The sequence below is a fragment of the Pristiophorus japonicus genome, chromosome 1, assembly GCF_044704955.1.
Source record: "Pristiophorus japonicus isolate sPriJap1 chromosome 1, sPriJap1.hap1, whole genome shotgun sequence".
Lineage (NCBI taxonomy): Eukaryota > Metazoa > Chordata > Chondrichthyes > Pristiophoridae > Pristiophorus > Pristiophorus japonicus.
This window is the reverse complement of record NC_091977.1, coordinates 164,941,975-164,959,469: the sequence shown is the minus strand read 5'-3', so window position 1 is coordinate 164,959,469 and position 17,495 is coordinate 164,941,975. Positions and strand designations below refer to the sequence as shown.

General features: G+C 46.8%; 1 protein-coding gene across 3 annotated transcripts in view; it reads right to left on the bottom strand.

Moving 5' to 3' along the window:
* The window catches only part of chd1 (chromodomain helicase DNA binding protein 1), a 260,522-nt gene that overhangs the window by 55,390 nt on the left and 187,637 nt on the right, over positions 1–17,495 (bottom strand). For all 3 annotated transcript variants that reach the window (XM_070884355.1, XM_070884362.1, XM_070884360.1), the window contains one exon: positions 8,256–8,327. In XM_070884355.1, the coding sequence (XP_070740456.1) occupies positions 8,256–8,327 (72 nt within the window). The remainder of the gene's footprint in view (positions 1–8,255; positions 8,328–17,495) is intronic.

Sequence of the window (17,495 nt, the reverse complement as noted above, 5' to 3'; positions counted from 1 at the left end):
TTAAAAAAATATTTGGATGTGCACTTAAAGTGCCGTAACCTACAGGTCAATGGACCAAGAGCTGGAAAGTGGGATTAGGCTGGCTAGCTCTTGGTTGGCCGGCGAGGACACGATGGGCCGAAATGGCCTCCTTCCGTGCTGTAAATTTCTATGATTCTATGAGCTAGAATTTTCACTCCATTTCTGTGGTTTTCTCGGCAGTATTTCTCTTTTTCAGTGGAAAACCACCCGCTGAAAATTTCCACTCCATTTCACAGAGTTCCGCCAGCGGTTTCGAAATATCGCTGGTGAATGGATTGCCGAAAAAAACGCTACCGTCCAAGTTTGGGCTCAGCGGTGACCTGTAGGGAAGATCGAAAAAAGCACCCACGAAAAGCAGCCAGAGCTGGGCGGTAGATAAGTAGCCCTGCAAACATAGAAAATAGGTGCAGGAGTAGGCCATTCGGCCCTTTGAGCCTGCACCACCATTTAATAACATCATGGCTGATTATTCACCTCAGTACCCCATTCCTGCTTTCTCTCCATATCCCTTGATCCGTTTAGCCATAAGGGCCATATCTAACTCCCTCTTGAATATATCCAATGAACTGGCATCAACAACTCTCTGCGGTAGGGGATTCCACAGGTTAACAACTCTGAGTGAAGAAGTTTCTCCTCCTCCTCTCATTCCTAAATATCTTACCCCTGATCCTGAGACTATGTCCCCTGGTTCTGGACTTCCCCAACATAGGAAACATTCTTCCTGCATCTAACCTGTCCAATCCTGTCAGAATTTTATGTTTCTATGAGATCCCCTCACATCCTTCTAAACTCGAGTGAATAAAGGCCCAGTCGATCCAGTCTCTCCTCATATGTCAGTCCTGCCATCCGGGGAATCAGTCTGGTGAACTTTCGCTGCACTCCCTCAATAGCAAGAACGCCCTTCCTCAGATTAGGAGACCAAAACTGAACACAATATTCCAGGTGAAGCCTCACCAAGGCCCTATACAACTGCAGTAAGACCTCCCTGCTCTTATAGTCAAATTCCCTAGCTTTGAAGGCCAACATGCCATTTGCCGCCTTCACCGCCTGCTGAACCTGCATGCCAACTTTCAATGACTGATGTACCATGACACCAGGTCTCGCTGCACCTCCCATTTTCCTAATCTGCCGCCATTCATATAATATTCTGCCTTCGTGTTTTTGCCACCAAAGTGGATAATCTCACATTTATCCACATTATACTGCATCTGCCACGCGTTTGCCCACTCACCTAACCTATCCAAGTCACCCTGCAGCCTTTTAGCATCCTCCTCACAGCTCACACTGCCACCCAGCTTAGTGTCATCTGCAAACTTGGAGATATTACACTCAATTCCTTCATCTAAATCATTAATGTATATTGTAAATAGCTGGGGTCCCACCACTGAGCCCTGCGGCACCCCACTAGTCAATGCCTGTCATTCTGAAAAGGACCCATTTATCCCGACTCTCTGCTTCCTGTCTGCCAACCAGTTCTCTATCCACGTCAGTACATTACCCCCAATACCATGTACTTTAATTTTGCACACCAATCTCTTGTGTGGTACCTTGTCATAAGCCTTTTGAAAGCCCAAATACACCACATTCACTGGTTCTCCCTTGTCCACTCTACTAGTTACATCCTCAAAAAAATTCGAGAAGATTTGCCAAGCAGGATTTCCCTTTCATAAATCCATGCTGACTTGGACCGATCCTGTCACTGCTTTCCAAATGCGCTGCTATTTCATCTTTAATAATTGATTCCAACATTTTCCCCACTACTGATGTCAGGCGAACTGGTCTATAATTACCCATTTTCTCTCTCCCTCCTTTCTTAAAAAGTGGTGTTACATTAGCTACCCTCCAGTCCATAGGAACCAATCCAGAGTCGATAGACTGTTGGAAAATGATCCACTATTTCTAGGCTACCTCGTTAAATACTCTGGGATGCAGACTATCAGGCCCTGGGGATTTATCGGCCTTCAATCCCATCAATTGCCCTAACACAATTTCCCGCCCAATAAGGATTTCCTTCAGTTCCTCCTTCTCACTCGACCCTCGGTTCCCGAGTATTTCCAGAAGGTTAGTTGTGTCTTCCTTCCTAAAGACAGAACCAAAGTATATGTTTAACTGGTCTGCCATTTCTTTGTTCCCCATTATAAATTCACCTGAATCTGACTGCAAGGGACCTACGTTTGTGTTCACTAATCTTTTTCTCTTCACATATCTATAGAAGCTTTTGCAGTCAGTTTTTATGTTCCCAGCAAGCTTCCTCTCATACTCTATGTTCCCCCTCCTAATTAAACTCTTTGTCCTCCTCTGTTGTATTACAAAATTCTCCCAGTCCTCAGGTTTGCTGCTTTTTCTGGCCAATTTATATGCCTCTTCCTTAATTTCCCTTGTTAGCCACGGTTGAGCCATCTCCCCAGTTTTATTTTTACTCCAGACAGGGATGTACAATTGTTGAAGTTCATCCATGTGATCTTTAAATGTTTGCCATTGCCTATCCACCGTCAACCCTTTAAGTATCATTCGCCAGTCTATTCTAGCCAATTCACGTCTCATATGTAATTCTTTTAAAATTCGATTAAGTTAAAAAAAGGTCTGGAGAATGTTTGCCGATTGTTTATTTTTTATTTCTTGGAAAAAATATTGTGCATGTTTTCCCCCCTCCTAAGGCCCACATGCAACCTTGGTCTAAATTTGAGTAATTACCACCCATTTTGATTAAGAATAGCCCAATTTGCCCAGGAATGCTTTTAACCGCCGAGAGTCTACGTGTAAGATCCATTTTCTCGCCCAGTGGTATTTTTTCCTTTTTTTTGTGCAATTCTTTGCCGGCGTTAATTTAAGAATGGACATGCTTATTTGTCATCATCATCGGCAGTCCCTCGGAATCGAGGAAGACTTGTTTCCAGTCCTGGTGAGTTCTTTGGTGGCTGAACAGTCCAATATGAGAGCCACAAACTCTGTCACAGGTGGGACAGATAGTTGTTGACGGAAGGGGTGGACGGGACTGGTGTGCCGCACGCTCTTTTCGCTGACTGCGCTTGATTTCTGCACGTTGAGACTTGAGGTGCTCAGTGCCCTCTCGGATGCACTTCCTCCACTTAGGGCGGTCTTGGGCCAGGGACTCCCAGGCGTCAGTGGGGATGTTGCACTTTATCAGGGAGGCTTTGAGGGTGTCCTTGTAACGATTCTGCTGACCACCTTTGGCTCGTCACTAGAGTCCTCCTCAATCGTCTTCTTCCCGTGGCCGAGGATCTCCTACCGGAGTCACAGAGCAGATTTTGTCCCCTACGGGGCACAACGGACATGATTTTTGCAGCATGACAGCTACAGGAAAAATACAGAGAACAACGCCAGACCTTATACATGGCCTCCTTCGATCTTACAAAGGCCTTTGACACCGTCAACCGCGAGGGTCTATCGAGTGTCCTCCTCCGTTTCGGATGCCCCCAAAAGTTTGTCACCATCCTCCGCCTCTCCACGACGACATGCAAGCCGTGATCCTGACCAACGGATCCATCACTGAGCCAATTCACGTCCGGACTGGGGACAAACAGGGCTGCGTCATCGCCCTAACCCTCTTTTCAATCTTTCTCGCCGCCATGCTCCACCTCACAGTCAACAAGCTCACCGTTGGAGTGGAACTAAACTACAGAACCAGTAGGAACCTGTTCAACCTGTGCCGTCTCCAGGCCAGATCCAAGACCACTAACCTCTGTCGTCAAGCTACAGTGCGCGGATGACGCCTGCGCACATACAGAGGCTGCACTCCAGGACATAGTCGACGTGTTTACTGAGGCGTACGAAAGCATGGGTCTTACGCTAAAGGTCCTCGACCAACCTGTCCTCACCACACAGCACTGCCCGCCCCCAGTCATCAAGATCCATGGCGCGGCCCTGGACACTGTGGACACTTCCCATATCTCGGGAGCATATTTGTACTGTAAAAATGGCCACCATGCTCCACCCTTTGTTTCTGATTGGAGGCTAAGCCACACCCTGAAGTTTCACAAGAATGTGTAACTGGAACCGCCCATCCCAAGGTCTCACACTTTGCAAATTGTAACTCGATCCACTTTGACTTCCTGAAGCTACAGAGGACAGATTTCCCCAGAAGACAGCAAGGGCCAGCCAAAGTGCCTTACCCCAGTCCAAGTGCATACCTCCCCCAGCCGAAGTGCCTTACCCTGCGTAAGTGCATCTTCCCCCCCGCATTCACCCCACTATGGATGGGGCAGGCATTGCGTACGGATTGTTTACAGGTTTATTGGGTATGAAGTGAATCGTGACAGTGTTGTGACTTCTGGATATCATCCACTCCAACAATGCCCCTTTGTAGGGGGTTGGAAGGTGAGCCGTCTACCCAGAGTTCCCCCTCTCCCCTCCCTCGCACCCACTACCCCCCAGCCTCCCTCTTTTGCCCTAACCCCCAGCCTCTCGCTCTCTCCGCCCCCACCTCACCCCATGTGTCTCTCTCTCCCGTCTCTTTCTCCCCGCCCCCCCCCCAGCCTCTCTCTCTCCCCGCCCCCCCCAGCCTCTCACTCTCCCCTCACCCCCCAACCTCTCACTCTTCCCCCCCCACCTCTCACTCTCCCCCCCCCCACCCCACAGCCTCTCACGCCCCCTCCCCTCAGCCTCTCTCTCGCCCCCCCCTCACTCTCTCGCCTCCCCCTCACTCTCTCTCTCTCCCCTCCCCCTCTCACTCTTCCTCCCCCCCCCAGCCTCTCAATCTCCCCACCCCGCCCTCACTCTCTCTCGCCCCACCCCCCCAGCCTCTCACTCTCCCCCCCCCCCCCCAGCTCTCACTCTCCCCCCCCCCCAGCTCTCACTCTCTCCCCCCCCCCCCAGCTCTCACTCTCTCCCCCCCCCCCAGCTCTCACTCTCTCCTCCCCCCCCCCAGCCCTCACTCTCTTCTCCCCCCCCCAGCCTCGCACTCTCTTCTCCCCCCCCCAGCCTCGCACTCTCTTTTCCCCCCCCCCAGCCTCGCACTCTCTTCTCCGCCCCCCCAGCCTCGCACTCTCTTCTCCCCCCCCCCCAGCCTCGCACTCTCTTCTCCCCCCCCACCAGCCTCGCACTCTCTTCTCCCCCCCCACCAGCCTCGCACTCTCTTCTCCCCCCCCCCCAGCCTCGCACTCTCTTCTCCCCCCCCCCCAGCCTCGCACTCTCTTCTCCCCCCCCCCAGCCTCGCACTCTCTTCTCCCCCCCCCCAGCCTCGCACTCTCTTCTCCCCCCCCCCAGCCTCGCACTCTCTCCTCCCCCCCCCTCCCCCCAGCCTCTCACTCTCTTCCCCCCCCCAGCTCTCACTCTCTCCTCCCCCCCCCAGCCTCTCACTCTCTCCTCCCCCCCCAGCCTCTCACTCTCTCCTCCCCCACCAGCCTCTCACTCTCTTCCCCCCCCCCCCACCCCAGCCTCTCACTCTCTTTCCCCCCCCCCAGCCTCTCACTCTCTTCCCCCCACCCCCCAGCCTCTCACTCTCTTCCCCCCACCCCCCAGCCTCTCACTCTCTTGCCCCCCCCCACCCCCAGCCTCTCTCTCTTCCACCCCCCCAGCCTCTCTCTCTCTTCCACACCCCCCCCGTCTAGCCTCTCTCTCTCGCCCTCCCCCAGCCTCTCTCTCTCGCCCTCACCAGCCTCTCTCTCATGACCCCCCTCCCAGTCTCTCTCTCTCACCCCACGCCCCCCCCCCCGCCTCTCTTTCTCTCGCCCCCGCACCGCACCACCACCACCCCCCCCCCCCCCCCCCCCCACCCGCCTCTCTTTCTCTCCCTCCCCCCCAGGGAAAGAACGAGAGCCAGAGCCTCAGGTCCTGCTTCTCAGCAGCACGTGCATGGAATGATTCGGGCTGGGAGGAGGGGCGGATCTTATCACCTGTGTCAAAGAAGTGCAGTATGGGCAGGGGGAGTGGCTTGACAGATGCCTGTCTGTCAAAAAATGCAGTACAAATAGTTACATCGTTTAAGAATCTTAGCTATCTTTTTGGGTGGCAATCCGGCGGCAGCGGGTTTTATGGAAATTCTAGCCCTATGATTCTAACTAGCTCGACATTCTAATTTTCACTTTCTTCCGACTATTGTAAAACAAAGAGTTCAATAAATCCTTATGTACAATAATAAATGTAGAAATTGGCACTGCTAGAGCTACAGAATTCTGCAATACCGAAAACACAATTAAATAACAAATAATAGTTACTTTAATAATATTTCACTATGAACAGTCCCAAATATATAGAAGCTGTTGAATAAATGAAGACAACAGCAAATTGCAAGTGAATTATCTGAGGCTATTTTAAGGGTGAAACAAATACATAATTTGATATCTGCCCATGTAGGACTCAATGATGCATGTGTTTGATGTCTTTTGTTTAAAAAATTTCAATAAAATCTGCTTTAGATGTTGAGTTTGATCAAGTAGGATGATCTTTTATCTTTGAGAAGCAGTACCGAGAATGTCATGTAGGAGTCATTACAACATGTGATGACCACTTGGAAGATGGCTAGCGAGAGCATGGTGAAAGGGTGCTGCTGGTTATTGGGGTGTTGGGATAGATTTAATTTATTTCATTTTTGGTTTAGTGACAAAAACGATAAATAATCGCACAGTGAGTGGTCATTATTTTACTTTTATTTGATTACACAATATTCTCATTATAAATCTTTATAAATCACTGGTTCGGTCCCACCTGGAGTATTGTGTCCATTTCTGGGCACCACATTTCATGAAGAGGGTGCAGAGGGGATTTACTAGAATGGTACCAGGAATGAAAGACTTCAGTTATGTGGAGAGAATAGAGAAACGGGTTGTTCTCTTAAGAGCAGATTTAATAGAAGTGATCAAAATCATGAAAGGTTTTGATAAGAGTAAATAAGGAGAAACTGTTTCGAGTGGCAGAAGGATCTGTAACCAGAGGACACAGAGATAAAAGAACCAGAGGCGAGAGCAGCAAGTTATGATGATCTGGAATGCACTGTATGAAAGGGTGGTGGAAGCTGATTCAATAATAACTTTCAAAAGGGAATTGGATAAATACTTGGAAGAGGAAAAAATAGTTGGGCTATGGGGAAAGGGTAGGCGAGTGAGACTAATTGAATAGCTGTTGCAAGGAGCTGCATGAATGGCCTCCTTTAATGCTGTGTGATTCAGAGAGATGTTTTACATTGCCTTATTTCTTCTGCCATTACTGGAACATTTAAAAATAAAGATATTTTATGATCTTGCTGTTTGTTATGAATTACCCTCTGCACAATTTAACTGGATATTTGGAAAGTATATGAGAATGCCTTTATATGCCACAATACATAAAATCTAAATGAAAATTTACATTCCAAAATAATCAGTTTCATTGCTTTCTACCACAAAAATGTTTGTTAAATGATACAAAAACTTGGTGACAATTATTGGACAGTTGTTGCTGTGGGTGTATCTACAAGTGGCCTTAATTATGACTTTTTCTCCTCTCAACGGCTGGTCACTTATGGGAAAGCAGTTTATGGTTGGTTGGTTATCTTGTCACATATGTGGGACCAACTCCACTTTCCATGTACAGGAGAACAACTGATCAGCTACACTGGTCATATAAATATCACAACCTCGGTCACAAACACAGTTTACAACTTCCACGCTAAGAGACTTAATATGGGCTCCTGGAGACAGCATCAAGTAGGGACTGCTGCATTTCAATATATTTCTACATCAACTGTATTGAAACTTTTGCACTATTTAAATCAAACCTTTGGTGTAGCTAAATTCTCTCTTGTGGCATTTTTCTACAGCTTATGGCAGTGAGTTTCCTTTTGTAGAGAGTGCAGCATCAGCTATCGCACATACAAGAATCTCTAAAAGGTCAGAAACAATGATTTCACTAAAACAAGTAGACCTGGGACAATCTCAACAGTCACTAACAATAACTACACTATCATACTGAAATCTGAAATAATGACAGAAAATGCCAGAACGTCACTTCATATCTGAATATTTCAGGGATAACCCTTCATCAGAATAGTTCTGATCTTTGAATAAAAATGACAAAGACAGGAAAAAGTTTGTAACATTCATAATTAGAATGAAAAAAAATGCAGGAGCTGAATGATGTACATCATTTATCCCTCAAACAGCCTGGCGACAAGCAAATGAAACTCATCTGAACAACATGGACAGAGTTGCGCCCTGGGATTCAAATCCACAGCCATCTAATCAGGGGATAAATCACTTTACTTCTTACCCAACATGCAAAAAAACCTTAAGTCTTACGTCTGATCCTTCTGCATTGAAATGGTCCAGTGCTTGCTTCCTCAGCTCTCCCTTAATGGATCCATCTAGTCGCTGTAAGAGAAAGACCAATAACCATTATTGTAAGGCACACTACAGTGAAATACAAAAAAAAGTCTTAAAAATGACAGCATCCTTCGGTTTTTCTTCTGCTGGTGGACTCAGGCTATTCATTAGAATGCAGAACATAAGTGAAGGATGAGACAAGGCTATTTGGCCCAAAGACTGACCCTCTAAGGTAGGGTAGTGTTGCTGGTTAAAGAGGAGATTAACGCAATAGTAAGGAAAGACATTAGCGTGTATGAGGTGGAATCTGTATGGGTAGAGCTGCGGAACACCAAAGGGCAAAAAACGTTAGTGGGAGTTGTGTACAGACCTCCAAACAGTAGTAGTGATGTTGGGGAGGGCATCAAACATGAAATTAGGGGTGCGTGCAATAAAGGTGCAGCAGTTATAATGGGTGACTTTAATATGCACATAGATTGGGCTAACCAAACTGGAAGCAATACGGTGGAGGAGGATTTCCTGGAGTGCATAAGGGATGGTTTTTTAGACCAATATGTCGAGGAACCAACTAGGGGGGAGGCCATCTTAGACTGGGTGTTATGTAATGAGAGAGGATTAATTAGCAATCTCGTTGTGCGAGGCCCCTTGGGGAAGAGTGACCATAATATGGTGGAATTCTGCATTGGGATGGAGAATGAAACAGTTAATTCAGAGACCATGGTCCAGAACTTAAAGAAGGCTAACTTTGAAGGTATGAGGCGTGAATTGGCTGGGATGGATTGGCGAATGATACTTAAGGGGTTGACTGTGGATGGGCAATGGCAGACATTTAGAGACCGCATGGATGAACTACAACAATTGTACATTCCTGTCTGGCATAAAAATAAAAAAGGGAAGGTGGCTCAACCGTGGCTATCAAGGGAAATCAGGGATAGTATTAAAGCCAAGGAAGTGGCATACAAATTGGCCAGAAATAGCAGCGAACCTGGGGACTGGGAGAAATTTAGAACTCAGCAGAGGAGGACAAAGGGTTTGATGAGGGCAGGGAAAATGGAGTATGAGAAGAAGCTTGCAGGGAACATTAAGACGGATTGCAAAAGTTTCTATAGATATGTAAAGAGAAAAAGGTTAGTAAAGACAAACGTAGGTCCCCTGCAGTCAGAATCAGGGGAAGTCATAACGGGGAACAAAGAAATGACGGACCAATTGAACAAGTACTTTGGTTCGGTATTCACGAAGGAGGACACGAACAACCTTCCGGTTATAAAAGGGGTCGGGGGGTCTAGTAAGGAGGAGGAACTGAGGGAAATCCTTATTAGCCGGGAAATTGTGTTGGGGAAATTGATGGGATTGAAGGCCGATAAATCCCCAGGGCCTGATGGACTGCATCCCAGAGTACTTAAGGAGGTGGCCTTGGAAATAGTGGATGCGTTGACAGTCATTTTCCAACATTCCATTGACTCTGGATCAGTTCCTATGGAGTGGAGGGTAGCCAATGTAACCCCACTTTTTAAAAAAGGAGGGAGAGAAAAAACAGGGAATTATAGACCGGTCAGCCTGACATCGGTAGTGGGTAAAATGATGGAATCAATTATTAAGGATGTCATAGCAGTGCATTTGGAAAGAGGTGACATGATAGGTCCAAGTCAGCATGGATTTGTGAAAGGGAAATCATGCTTGACAAATCTTCTGGAATTTTTTGAGGATGTTTCCAGTAGAGTGGATAAGGGAGAACCAGTTGATGTAGAAACATAGAAACATAGAAAATAGGTGCAGGAGCAGGCCATTCAGCCCTTCTAGCCTGCACCGCCATTCAATGAGTTCATGGCTGAACATGAAACTTCAGTACCCACTTCCTGCTTTCACGCCATACCCCTTGATCCCCCGAGTAGTAAGGACTTCATCTAACTCCCTTTTGAATATATTTAGTGAATTGGCCTCAACTACTTTCTGTGGTAGAGAATTCCACAGGTTCACCACTCTCTGGGTGAAGAAGTTTCTCCTTATCTCGGTCCTAAATGGCTTACCCCTTATCCTTAGACTGTGACCCCTGGTTCTGGACTTCCCCAACATTGGGAACATTCTTCCTGCATCCAACCTGTCCAAACCCGTCAGAATTTTAAACGTTTCTATGAGGTCCCCTCTCACTCTTCTGAACTCCAGTGAATACAAGCCCAGTTGATCCAGTCTTTCTTGATAGGTCAGTCCCACCATCCCGGGAATCAGTCTGGTGAATCTTCGCTGCACTCCCTCAATAGCAAAAATGTCCTTCCTCAAGTTAGGAGACCAAAACTGTACACAATACTCCAGGTGTGGCCTCACCAATGCCCTGTACAACTGTAGCAACACCTCCCTGCCCCTGTACTCAAATCCCCTCGCTATGAAGGCCAACATGCCATTTGCTTTCTTAACCGCCTGCTGTACCTGCATGCCAACCTTCAATGACTGATGTACCATGACACCCAGGTCTCGTTGCACCTTCCCTTTTCCTAATCTGTCACCATTCAGATAATAGTCTGTCTCTCTGTTTTTACCACCAAAGTGGAAAACCTCACATTTATCCACATTATACTTCATCTGCCACGCATTTGCCCACTCACCTAACCTATCCAAGTCACTCTGTAGCCTCATAGCATCCTCCTCGCAGCTCACACTGCCACCCAACTTAGTGTCATCCGCAAATTTGGAGATACTACATTTAATCCCCTCGTCTAAATCATTAATGTACAATGTAAACAGCTGGGGCACCAGCACAGAACCCTGCGGTACCCCACTAGTCACTGCCTGCCATTCCGAAAAGTATCCATTTACTCCTACTCTTTGCTTCCTGTCTGACAACCAGTTCTCAATCCACGTCAGCACACTACCCCCAATCCCATGTGCTTTAACTTTGCACATTAATCTCCTGTGTGGGACCTTGTCGAAAGCCTTCTGAAAGTCCAAATATACCACATCAACTGGTACTCCTTTGTCCACTTTATTGGAAACATCCTCAAAAAATTCCAGAAGATTTGTCAAGCATGATCTCCCTTTCACAAATCCATGCTGACTTGGACCTATCATGTCACCATTTTCCAAATGCGCTGCTATGACATCCTTAATAATTGATTCCATTGGGTCCACAGCCAGATAGGGAATGGAAGACCAACAGGAAGAGCAGTGCAAGGAAGGTAGTGCAGGAGTCCCCTGTGGTCATCCCCCTGCAAAACAGATACACTGCTTTGGGTACTGTTGAGGGGGATGACTCATCAGGGGAGGGTAGCAGCAGCCAAGTTCATGGCACCGTGGCTGGCTCTGCTGCACAGGAGGGCAGGAAAAAGAGTGGGAGAGCAATAGTGATTGGGGATTCAATGGTGAGGGGAATAGATAGGCGTTTCTGCGGCCGCAACCGAGACTCCAGGATGGTATGTTGCCTCCCTGGTGCAAGGGTCAAGGATGTCTCGGAGCGGGTGCAGGACATTCTAAAAAGGGAGGGAGAACAGCCAGTTGTCGTGGTGCACATTGGTACCAACGACATAGGTAAAAAGAGGGATGAGGTCCTACGGAACGAATTTAAGGAGCTAGGAGCTAAATTAAGAAGTAGGACCTCAAAAGTAGTAATCTCGGGATTGCTACCAGTGCCACGTGATAGTCAGAGTAGGAATCGCAGGATAGCGCAGATGAATACGTGGCTTGAGCAGTGGTGCAACAGGGAGGGATTCAAATTCCTGGGGCATTGGAACCGGTTCTGGGGGAGGTGGGACCAGTACAAACTGGACGGTCTGCACCTGGGCAGGACCGGAACCAATGTCCTAGGGGGAGTGTTTGCTAGTACTGTTGGGGAGGATTTAAACTGATATGGCAGGGGGATGGGAACCAATGCAGGGAGACAGAGGGAAACAAAAAGGAGGCAAAAGCAAAAGACAGAAAGGAGATGAGGAAAAGTGGAGGGCATAGAAACCCAAGGCAAAGAACAAAAAGGGCCACTGTACAGCAAAATTCTAAAAGGACAAAGGGTGTTAAAAGAACAAGCCTGAAGGCTTTGTGTCTTAATGCAAGGAGTATCCGCAATAAAGTGGATGAATTAACTGTGCAAATAGATGTTAACAAATATGATGTGATTGGGATTACGGAGACGTGGCTCCAGGATGATCAGGGCTGGGAACTCAACATCCAGGGGTATTCAACATTCAGGAAAGATAGAATAAAAGGAAAAGGAGGTGGGGTAGCATGGCTGGTTAAGGAGCAAATTAAGGCAATAGTTAGGAAGGACATGAGCTTGGATGATGTGGAATCTATCTGGGTAGAGCTGCAGAATACCAAAGGACAAAAAACGTTAGTGGGAGTTGTGTACAGACCTCTAAACAGTCGTAGTGATGTTGGGGAGGGCATCAAACATGAAATTAGGGGTGCGTGCAATAAAGGTGCAGCAGTTATAATGGGTGACTTTAATATGCACATAGATTGGGTTAACCGAACTGGAAGCAATACGGTAGAGGAGGATTTCCTGGAATGCATAAGGGATGGTTTTTTAGACCAATATGTCGAGGAACCAACTAGAGGGGAGGCCATCTTAGACTGGGTGTTGTGTAATGAGAGAGGATTAATTAGCAATCTCGTTGTGCGAGGCCCCTTGGGGAAGAGTGACCATAATATGGTGGAATTCTGCATTAGGATGGAGAATGAAACAGTTAATTCAGAGACCATGGTCCAGAACTTAAAGAAGGGTAACTTTGAAGGTATGAGGCGTCAATTGGCTAGGATAGATTGGCGAATGATACTGAAGGGGTTGACTGTGGATGGGCAATGGCAGACATTTAGAGACCGCATGGATGAACTACAACAATTGTACATTCCTGTCTGTCGTAAAAATAAAAAAGGGAAGGTGGCTCAACCGTGGCTATCAAGGGAAATCAGGGATAGCATTAAAGCCAAGGAAGTGGCATACAAATTGGCCAGAAATAGCAGAGAACCCGGGGACTGGGAGAAATTTAGAACTCAGCAGAGGAGGACAAAGGGTTTGATTAGGGCAGGGAAAATGGAGTACGAGAAGAAGCTTGCAGGGAACATTAAGACGGATTGCAAAAGTTTCTATAGATATGTAAAGAGAAAAAGGTTAGTAAAGACAAACGTAGGTCCCCTGCAGTCAGAATCAGGGGAAGTCATAACGGGGAACAAAGAAATGGCGGACCAATTGAACAAGTACTTTGGTTCGGTATTCACTGAGGAGGACACAAACAACCTTCCGGATATAAAAGGGGTCGGAGGGTCTAGTAAGAAGGAGGAACTGAGGGAAATCCTTATTAGTCGGGAAATTGTGTTGGGGAAATTGATGGGATTGAAGACCGATAAATCCCCAGGGCCTGATGGACTGCATCCCAGAGTACTTAAGGAGGTGGCCTTGGAAATAGTGGATGCATTGACAGTCATTTTCCAACATTCCATTGACTCTGGATCAGTTCCTATGGAGTGGAGGGTAGCCAATGTAACCCCACTTTTTAAAAAAGGAGGGAGAGAGATAACAGGGAATTATAGACCGGTCAGCCTGACATCGGTAGTGGGTAAAATGATGGAATAATTATTAAGGATGTCATAGCAGTGCATTTGTAAAGAGGTGACATGATAGGTCCAAGTCAGCATGGATTTGTGAAAGGGAAATCATGCTCGACAAATCTTCTGGAATTTTTTGAGGATGTTTCCAGTAGAGTGGACAAGGGAGAACCAGTTGATGTGGTATATTTGGACTTTCAGAAGGCTTTCGACAAGGTCCCACACAAGAGATTAATGTGCAAAGTTAAAGCACATGGGATTGGGGGTAGTGTGCTGACATGGATTGAGAACTGGTTGTCAGACAGGAAGCAAAGAGTAGGAGTAAATGGGGACTTTTCAGAATGGCAGGCAGTGACTAGTGGGGTACCGCAAGGTTCTGTGCTGGGGCCCCAGCTGTTTACATTGAACATTAATGATTTAGATGAGGGGATTAAATGTAGTATCTCCAAATTTGCGGATGACACTAAGTTGGGTGGCAGTGTGAGCTGCGAGGAGGATGCTATGAGGCTGCAGAGCGACTTGGATAGGTTAGGTGAGTGGGCAAATGCATGGCAGATGAAGTATAATGTGGATAAATGTGAGGCTATCCACTTTGGTGGTAAAAACAGAGAGACAGACTATTATCTGAATGGTGACAGATTAGGAAAAGGGGAGGTGCAATGAAACCTGGGTGTCATGGTACATCAGTCATTGAAGGTTGGCATGCAGGTACAGCAGGCGGTTAAGAAAGCAAATGGCATGTTGGCCTTCATAGCGAGGGGATTTGAGTACAGGGGCAGGGAGATGTTGCTACAGTTGTACAGGGTCTTGGTGAGGCCACACCTGGAGTATTGTGTACAGTTTTGGTCTCCTAACCTGAGGAAGGACATTCTTGCTATTGAGGGAGTGCAGCGAAGGTTCACCAGACTGATTCCCGGGATGGCGGGACTGACCTATCAAGAAAGACTGGATCAACTGGGCTTGTATTCACTGGAGTTCAGAAGAATGAGAGGGGACCTCATAGAACCGTTTAAAATTCTGAAGGGATTGGACAGGTTAGATGCAGGAAGAATGTTCCTGATGTTGGGGAAGTCCAGAACCAGGGGTCACAGTCTGAGGATAAGGGGTAAGCCATTTAGGACCGAAATGAGGAGAAACTTCTTCACCCAGAGAGTGGTGAACCTGTGGAATTCTCTACCACAGAAAGTAGTTGAGGCCAATTCACTAAATATATTCAAAAAGGAGTTAGATGAAGTCCTTACTACTCGGGGGATCAAGGGGTATGGCGAGAAAGCAGGAATGGGGTACTGAAGTTGCATGTTCAGCCATGAACTCATTGAATGGCGGTGCAGGCTAGAAGGGCCGAATGGCCTACTCCTGCACCTATTTTCTATGTTTCTATTTTACCCACTACTGAGGTCAGGCTGACCGGTCTATAATTCCCTGCTTTCTCTCTCCCTCCTTTTTTAAAAAGTGGGGTTACATTGGCTACCCTCCACTCGATAGGAACTGATCCAGAGTCAATGGAATGTTGGAAAATGACTGTCAATGCATCCACTATTTCCAAGGCCACCTCCTTAAGTACTCTGGGATGCAGTCCATCAGGCCCTGGGGATTTATCGGCCTTCAATCCCATCAATTTCCCCAACACAATTTCCCGACTAATAAAGATTTCCCTCAGTTCCTCCTCCTTAATAGACCCCCTGACCACTTTTATATCCGGAAGGTTGTTTGTGTCCTCCTTAGTGAATACTGAACCAAAGTACTTGTTCAATTGGTCTGCCATTTCTTTGTTCCCCGTTATGACTTCCCCTGATTCTGACTGCAGGGGACCTACGTTTGTCTTTACTAACCTTTTTCTCTTTACATATCTATAGAAACTTTTGCAATCCGTCTTAATGTTCCCTGCAAGCTTCTTCTCATACTCCATTTTCCCTGCCCTAATCAAACCCTTTGTCCTCCTCTGCTGAGTTCTAAATTTCTCCCAGTCCCCAGGTTCGCTGCTATTTCTGGCCAATTTGTATGCCATTTCCTTGGCTTTAATACTATCCCTGATTTCCCTAGAAAGCCACGGTTGAGCCACCTTCCCTTTTTTATTTTTACGCCAGACAGGAATGTACAATTGTTGTAATTCATCCATGCGGTCTCTAAATGTCTGCCATTGCCCATCCACAGTCAACCCCTTAAGTATCATTCGCCAATCTATCTTAGCCAATTCATGCCTCATACCTTCAAAGTTAGCCTTCTTTAAGTTCTGGACCATGGTCTCTGAATTAACTGTTTCATTCTCCATCCTAATGCAGAATTCCACCATATTATGGTCACTCTTCCCCAAGGGGCCTCGCACAATGAGATTGCTAATTAATCCTCTCTCATTACACAACACCCAGTCTAAGATGGCCTCCCCCCTAGTTGGTTCCTCGACATATTGGTCTAGAAAACCATCCCTTATGCATTCCAGGAAATCCTCCTCCACCGTATTGCTTCCAGTTTGGCTAGCCCAATCTATGTGCATATTAAAGTCACCCATTATAACTGCTGCACCTTTATTGCATGCACTCCTAATTTCCTGTTTGATGCCCTCCCCAACATCACTACTACTGTTTGGAGGTCTGTACACAACTCCCACTAACGATTTTTGCCCTTTAGTGTTCTGCAGCTCTACCCATATAGATTCCACATCATCCAAGCTAATGTCTTTCCTAACTATTGCATTAATCTCCTCTTTAACCAACAATGCTACCCCACCTCCTTTTCCTTTTATTCTATCCTTCCTGACTGTTGAATACCCCTGGATGTTGAGTTCCCAGCCCTGATCATCCTGGAGCCACGTCTCCGTAATCCCAATCACATCATATTTGTTAACATCTATTTGCACAGTTAATTCATCCACCTTATTGCGGATACTCCTTGCATTAAGACACAAAGCCTTCAGGCTTGCTTTTTTAACACCCTTTGTCCTTCTAGAATTTTGCTGTACAGTGGCCCTTTTTGTTCTTTGCCTTGGGTTTCTCTGCCCTCCACTTTTCCTCATCTCCTTTCTGTCTTTTGCTTTTGCCTCATTTTTGTCTCCCTCTGTCTCCCTGCATAGGTTCCCATTCCCCTGCAATATTAGTTTAACTCCTCCCCAACAGCACTAGCAAACACTCCCCCTCGGACATTGGTTCCGGACCTGCCCAGGTATATTTGGACTTTCAGAAGGCGTTCGACAAGGTCCCACACAAGAGATTGATGTGCAAAGTTAGAGCACATGGGATTGGGGGTAGTGTACTGACATGGATTGAGAACTGGTTGTCAGACAGGAAGCAAAGAGTAGGAGTAAATGCGTACTTTTCAGAATGGCAGGCAGTGACTAGTGGGGTACCGCAAGGTTCTGTGCTGGAGCCCCAGCTGTTTACACTGTACATTAATGATTTAGATGAGGGGATTAAATGTAGTATCTCCAAATTTGCGGATGACACTAAGTTGGGTGGCAGTGTGAGCTGCGAGGAGGATGCTGTGAGGCTGCAGAGCGACTTGGATAGGTTAGGTGAGTGGGCAAATGCATGGCAGATGAAGTATAATGTGGATAAATGTGAGGTTTTCCACTTTGGTGGTAAAAACAGAGAGACAGACTATTATCTGAATGGTGACAGATTAGGAAAAGGGGAGGTGCAAAGAGACTTGGGTGTCATGGTACATCAGTCATTGAAGGTTGGCAATGCAGGT